We start from the raw sequence: 7,328 nt of genomic DNA on the forward strand, positions 1-7,328 counted from the left end.
TAACACCACCCAAGAGTACACATGGCATGGGGACAGGACTGGAAACTCAAGCTCACCCTGAGAGAAGTTCTTGTGCTGTGTGCGAGGAAGGACAAAGTCCCCAAGACTCAATATCCTTGTTCTGACCTGGACAACTAAATGGGGCCTTCACTGGCTTATCTGGGTGGTGGAAATTTTAGGCTGAATTTTAGATTGAAGAAAGAGATCTTGGACTAATAGGACTATAAAACCCTGTGGTCTAGTCCTTGTTTCCTCAGCTCATAAGTTTATTTCTCAGGTGTTCTCTCCTGTTTGTTAGTATGGGAACATGTTCTGCTGACTCCCAAGAGGAATTCTTGGTAATAAAAATATATGGCAGTAGGAGATACATCTATACATGTACCTTTATCTATGGGTTCTATGTCATGCACAGAATGATATACATCACAGTTTTTTTCAATGGGTTCAAAATCTCCCTAGCCTAACAGTAAGTGTGGTGTGAGTCCTATTATTGACATATCCCATGGCAGCTGCTAAGACAGAGAGATAGGACAGTGGTGAGAAGCAGAACTAGGGATTCAGTGTGAGAAGAATACAACCGTACTCCTGCCACATAACTGTCTAAGGAAATGGTTGTTCTGTTCTCAGGTAACTGGAACACTTAAAGGTATTTCTGCTCTTAAGACCTGAGTCTTAGAAAGATGACTCCACTGGGAATGTGAGTAATGGGTTAGATAAGAGGGGTCCAGATGCTGGTTCTGGGCAAAGACGGCAGAAGCGGGGAAATTGATAGCGTGTGCTCTGACATTATTTAGTGAAGCCGATAGGATGTCCCCAATGAAATATGGTCAATGAGGGCTGTCATCAGAAATAACCTGAACACTCTGAGTCAGGGTAACTGATGCAGAGGCAGCCAGGAATGGGAAGGAAGGTGTTGGACTGAAGTTGGAGGAACAAGCAACAGGGTAAATTTGAGATGTTCCAGTGAACAGTGTCCAAAAGGGAAGAAGTGACAGAGACACACATCTGGAAGGACTCTGCTTGAGTGTGACTGTGGCAGATGTGGAAATCGCTGTTTATCCAGGGAAGCAGGGTAGTGCCCCGGGAACACCTCTATCTGCATGATAGGAAGGGGTAAGGAGATCAAAGGAGTTCAGAGGCTGGATCCGAAGCAGTTCCAAGTGTGAGGCCACAAGGCATCCGATGTCCAGCAAGAAGGGTCAGGTTGGGCTGGTGTCCAGCTCTGCAGTCAACCAGCTGGAGGTGTGTGTGTGTGTGTGTGTGCACGTGCACCCATGCACACCCGGTACACTGGCCTGAAAATTACAGTGTCTCCTCTTCAATCCCTCACCCCTTTCTCTCAGGTGACATTACTCTCCCGTTTCTGTCGTTCTTTTCTGTCTCAGGGATCTGCATGAATGCTATTCATTTTTTAAAAGGCAAGTGATTTTTTGAGTTATATTCTGTTTGTTTTCTGTTTACTGTTATTTTTGTAGGTTTTTTTGATTACATATATTGATTTATTTTGTTGATTAAATTTTCTTATTAATATATATGTATTATTTGTTTCAGGGGTATAGGTGTGTGACTCATCAGTCTAGCAAAGTGACTTTTTTAAAATTTTTTATAAAAATATAATGTATTATAAGCCCCAGGGGTACAGGTCTGTGAATTGCCAGGTTTACACACTTCACACTCACCATAGCACGTGCCTTCCCCAATGTCCATAAGCCACCACCCACTCCCTACCCCCACTCCCCAGCCACCCTCAGTTTGTTTTGTGAGATTAAGAGCTAGCAAAGTGATTTTTAAAGGCAAAATACTACAGAGAATAATGGTTAAGAGCAAGAGCTTAGCTTTCACCCTTGGCTTTACCATGTGCTACTATGTAAGTAATCTATAGCAGACAGTCTATCTTCTCCAAGCCACTCTGCCAACAGCAAAATGGAGGTAAAAACTTCCCCTTTACTGGGCCATGAAAGCACCAAGTGATTATAGCATCTGGCTCATAGTGAGTGTTTCATGATTTGCATTCCTTATTTAATGTGAGCGCCATACCTACCCTGTGTCATGCCTGGTTCCTCCAACCTTATATATCTTTCCTACTAGCCCTGCAACATTTCCCTTTCTTATCCAATATAGATGCTGGCTGAGAAGAAACTTTGGAATCAGAAACCTAAGAAAGGGAAATAGTGTGAGTGCTTTTCATCTTGAAAGGTGGACAAGCCTGATTTTGCCCCTCCCAGCTCACTGAATCGAAAATGTGTCCTGAGCTTCCTTTAGAGATAAAATAACTTTATTCTCTAAGAGTCACCCAAGACATAGTTTCCATATTACAGAAGTGTAATAACTGGGTGTTCCACAAGAATATTGGAAAGTGTATGTAGTTTTGAAACAACAGAGGGAGAAAGGTTATTTGCACTAAGGTATCCATTGCAACCCCAGAGTTGGGACTGTTTTCAAGTAACACCAGGGTTCTTAAGAATGCAAGACTTGGAGGGAAGGGCAGCCCTTGTTTATTGCAGCAGCATTGAAGAGATCTCCATGAATTTTATAGTTTATGCATAAAGCAGCAAATAAGGAACTAAGGATGAATCCTTCTCAGTCTTCTCATGCACTATATCATTGATGTCATAAACTTGAGGGTTTTCAGTTCTAGGAAGAGTGTAGGCCCTGGGGCTGATGGACCTCAGCGTAAGGGACCCATGAATCAGCAAGTGGTAACCCAGTTGCTTTCTAAAAACTACAGAGTCCCAAAATCAAATCAGCTGTGCTTTGTGATTGTAAAAGCTGCTTCGCAACAAAGTTGTGCAGGAAACCTAAATGTCCATCAAACTGTCCCATAAATGTTAGCTCTAGAGGCAGTCTGATCCTTCAGAGACAGCTCCAAGGGCTGTGGTTCTTACACATCCTGGGTCTTTCTCCCGGTGTTCAAACCCCTATGCTCTGGGATCTTATTAGGTGCCATGACCAAATCAACAGCCAAAGTGACTTAGCTCCTTCACTCCAGGGTCTCAGAGGATCTTGGATTGTACTTTTTTTTTTTTTTTTTTTACTGCAAGGTGCATGATAGTGCTGCCTGCATGTAAAAGGCCCTGGGAGAGAGATCAACATGTTCAGGAAACCAGAGAACATCTCTTCATGTTGACAGAACCAGGTTGTAAACCTTAGCAGGTGAGTCGAGTGTGTTCCTATCCTGCTTGATGCCATTTCTCACTTCCCTCCTATCACCACTTCCAAAAGGCAAAGCAAGAAAACCAAAAAGTGGTCAACTCCCTGTCAGTGAGTTTGCAGAGAGAAGTCAAACATTTTAATGGTGATGGGGGATGTAGCAGACTTTGACCAAACCAGAAGAAAAATTTTATTTATTTTTGATACATTTTCACAAACATCATACTGCTCTATCATCCCCAGAACTTGACAAGTATTTTCTTCCCACGTCACAGATACAAAAATTGAATTCCAGAAAGAATAAATGGCATAGTCAAGGTCACAGGAAGCAGAGCAAAACACATGGGAAGCTGCTCTGCCTCCTGGTTCTGACTCCCCCACATCTCAGGGGGGAGGTAAGACAGGATGCAACTCTGTAGGAAAGCTCAGGCATAGCCATTATGAAGGCAACTAATTCCTATTCTCAGGTTTCGTTCACTTTGACTCATCACAGGCTCCAGAGAATGCCTCAGCATGAGAGGTGACAACCAGAGCTTCTTGGAGGATCTCCCTAAGGACTTCATCCTTCTCGGTGTTTCTGACAGGCCATGGCTGGAGCTCCCCCTCTTTGTGGTTCTCCTGGTGTCCTATATTCTGGCCATGTTGGGAAACATCGCTATCATCCTGGTGTCCCTGCTGGATCCCCAGCTCCACAGCCCCATGTACATCTTTCTCGGACACCTCTCCTTCCTGGATCTCTGCTATACCACCACCACAGTCCCACAGATGCTGGTCAACATGGGCAGCTCCAGGAAGACCATCAGCTATGGTGGCTGCACAGTGCAGTACGCCATTTTCCACTGGCTGGGATGCACTGAGTGCATCGTCTTGGCCGCCATGGCCCTGGACCGCTATGTGGCCATCTGTGAGCCCCTCCGATATGCCATTATCATGCACCGCCCTCTCTGCCAGCAGCTCGTGGCTGTGGCCTGGCTCAGCGGCTTTGGAAACTCCCTTGTTCAGGTTGTGCTGACAGTGCAGTTGCCTTTCTGTGGGCGGCAGGTGCTGAACAATTTCTTCTGTGAGGTGCCAGCCATGATCAAGCTGTCGTGTGCAGATACTGCCGTGAATGATGCTACACTGGCTGTGTTGGTGGCCTTCTTTGTGCTGGTGCCCCTAGCCCTCATCCTTCTCTCCTATGGCTTCATCGCCCATGCAGTGCTCAAGATCCAGTCCTCCAGGGGAAGGCGCAAAGCCTTTGGGACCTGTTCCTCCCATCTGGTGGTGGTCTCTCTCTTCTACCTGCCTGCCATCTACATGTACCTGCAGCCCCCTTCCAGCTACTCCCAAGAGCAGGGCAAGTTTATCTCCCTCTTCTATTCCATAATCACCCCCACCCTCAACCCCTTCATCTACACCCTGAGGAATAAGGATGTGAAGGGAGCTCTGAGGAGACTCCTGTCAAGGACCTGGAGGTTCTGCAGAAGATATGGCTCTGAGACATGACAGTCCCTGTTGGTGACAGAGCCTGGGCAAGCGTGTTGTGTGCTGAAGGAGTCGACACCCAAATAGCACAGGTGTTTTGAGAGATTTGAAAGACCCCCCCCCCCCCCCCGCCAAGTCACTGTCCCAACATTTCACCTTCTGTGTGGTCATGGTGCCTAAAACCCCACCCCTCCCAATAGTCTTTGTTCTCAGAGGCCATTTGTTTTTAGGATTCGTTTAAACAGAATTGGTGTTCAATAAGTTATTTGTCAAATTATTTACATTTCTAGTTTCCTAATTCTTGCCCCTTTTCATCTTCCTATTTTTTTCTTATTTTTCTCCCATTTGTCTCTTTCCAATCTTCCTCTTCCATTTTCATTACTCCTAAGGATACATAATGTGAAACTGAATCATAATCTGATATGATAATAAATTTGTCTCCACATATTTTTTTTGTTTTTTCTTTATTATTTTTATGTAACTTTAATTAATTAACATATAATGCATTATTGCTTTCTGAGGTAGAGGTTAATGACTCATCCGTCTTATATAACATCCAGTGCTCATTACATCACATGCCCTCCTTAATATCCATCACCCAGTTACCCCATCCCTTAGCCCCCTCCCCTCCAGCGACCCTCAGTTTGTCCCCTATGGTTAAGGGTCTCTTATGGTTTGTGTCCCTCTCTGATTTCATCTTGTTTTATTTTTTCCTCTTTTCCCCTATGATCTTTTGTTTTAATTCTTAAATTCAATATATGAGTGAGATCATATGATAATTGTCTTTCTCTGATTAACTTATTTCTCTTAGCACAATACCCTCTAGTTCCATCCATGTTGTTGCAAATGGAAAGATTTCATCTTTTCCTGGTGACTGAGTAATACTGCATCATATATATACATATATATACTACCTCTTTATCTATTCATCTGTCAATGGACATCTGGATTCTTTCCATAGTTTGGCTATTGTGAGCATTGCTGCCATAGATTATGGCATGCATAAGACTCTATATTAGATTTATGAGTATAAACCAAAATAGCATATTACCTAAACAAAGAATATCTAGTTGAGAATAGAAGATATAAATACAATCAAATTTAAGGACACTATAAGTTTAATAAGTTCAAAGTCATTGTGACAGCTAACATTTGTAGAAGGCTTCCAAGATGCAGGTACTAGATTAAGTGTATTTATGTATGCTATCTTGTTTAAATATCCCCAGGAGGTAAACACTTTTATATTTTTCCATTGTCATGTAAGAATTTGGTTATTGGAGTGGTAACGTGGTCATGGTTGTTCCAGTAACTGTTGGAACTGAGACCAGTACTAACGTCCATACTGACTGCCTCCTTTAGTAGAACAGGCCACAATACTAAGACTCTGTATTTGCATTTTTGTCATATTTTGTATTTATTTATATTTAACTTATTCATTTTTATCCTGCTGTCATACATATCCCAGATACTAACATAATCTAGCAGAGAAAATAAATATAATAATAATAATAACAACAACAACAACAGCCATATGACAATTAGGACAAAAGGAAAATTGAAGAAGTTTTCTTGACAGTAAAGGCAAAAAGAAAATAAAGATTGCAAAGCTATTGCATTTGATTTAAGAAATGTAGAAGAATCATGACTCTTCCCATTTTCACAACCACAAAGAAATTTTTCCCTGGGTTGCTCTCCCCAGGTAATAACTAAAAGCCCTTTAGAACTACCTTAGTGACATGCATAATAATGCATAAGAACTTTCTCTCCTTACTTTTCCTAATAGCACAGGTCCAGGACACAATTCAATGAGAGCAATCTGGCATGGATGCAAAAACGTCAGTCTGCACATACAGCTATGTATGGATGTGACCTAATTTTAGAACACATTTGGGAGGACTGAAGACTATATTTCTTAAAACAGGTGTGCTAGATTAAAGATGATCTCAAAGTACTTCTTATTAAAACAAGATAAAAGTGATATTTTAGACCTTCATAGCACATACAGCTATGTACGGAAGCGACCTAATTTTAAAACACATTTGAGAGGACTGAAGATTATATTTCTCAAAACAGGTGTGCTAGATTAAAGATGATCTCAAAGTACTTCTTATTAAAAACGAGGTAAAAGTGATATTTTAGACCTTCCAAGGCAAGATCAAAGGAAATTTGGTAGTGTGCAGTTAACACAGTCTGTCTGGGTCTGTAGTTACCAGGTAGAAAGCTTAACTGCTGTTAGGTAGCCATGCTGGGAAGACTGTGGGCAGACATTATCACCTTCCATCCTTCCTCTGCCAGGCTTCCCACCAATTCTACCGCACTTGAGTTGGGGCTCTCTGAGCCCCTCCTGCCCACTAGTTCAATACCACACCGTGACCTCAGTAGACACAGCATAGGCAAAAAGAAAATAAAGCTGAGCTCTGCCCAAATTCCCAACGTGCAAAATGGTGAGTCATCCCAAGCTACTGAGTTTGGGGATGGTTTGGCATGCAGCTGGAACACCAGAGACCCCAGAATATTCTACATCAGAGTTACATAAAAGCACAAGGTAAACATGACAAATTTTCCAGAAGCGGGCGCCTGGGTGGCTCAGTGGGTTAAGCCGCTGCCTTCGGCTCAGGTCATGATCTCAGGGTCCTGGGATAGAGTCCCGCATTGGGCTCTCTGCTCAGCAGGGAGCCTGCTTCCTCCTCTCTCTGCCTGCCTCTCTGCCTACT

The 7,328-nt window shown here is 42.9% G+C and overlaps 1 protein-coding gene across 1 annotated transcript; it reads left to right on the forward strand.

The window, feature by feature from the left end:
• The first annotated feature begins 3,663 nt into the window (after positions 1–3,663).
• Positions 3,664–4,635, forward strand: LOC131831240 (olfactory receptor 2B11). Its single transcript, XM_059173400.1, has one exon. The coding sequence runs from the start codon at positions 3,664–3,666 to the stop codon at positions 4,633–4,635; it is 972 nt and encodes a 323-aa protein (XP_059029383.1).
• The last annotated feature ends 2,693 nt before the right edge of the window (positions 4,636–7,328 follow it).

This window comes from Mustela lutreola, chromosome 5 (genome assembly GCF_030435805.1).
Source record: "Mustela lutreola isolate mMusLut2 chromosome 5, mMusLut2.pri, whole genome shotgun sequence".
Taxonomy (NCBI): Eukaryota; Metazoa; Chordata; class Mammalia; order Carnivora; family Mustelidae; genus Mustela; species Mustela lutreola.

Bases quoted from the DNA above. Each gene is read 5' to 3' on its own strand.
- LOC131831240 (XM_059173400.1), top strand. From the start codon at position 3,664: ATGAGAGGTGACAACCAGAGCTTCTTGGAGGATCTCCCTAAGGACTTC.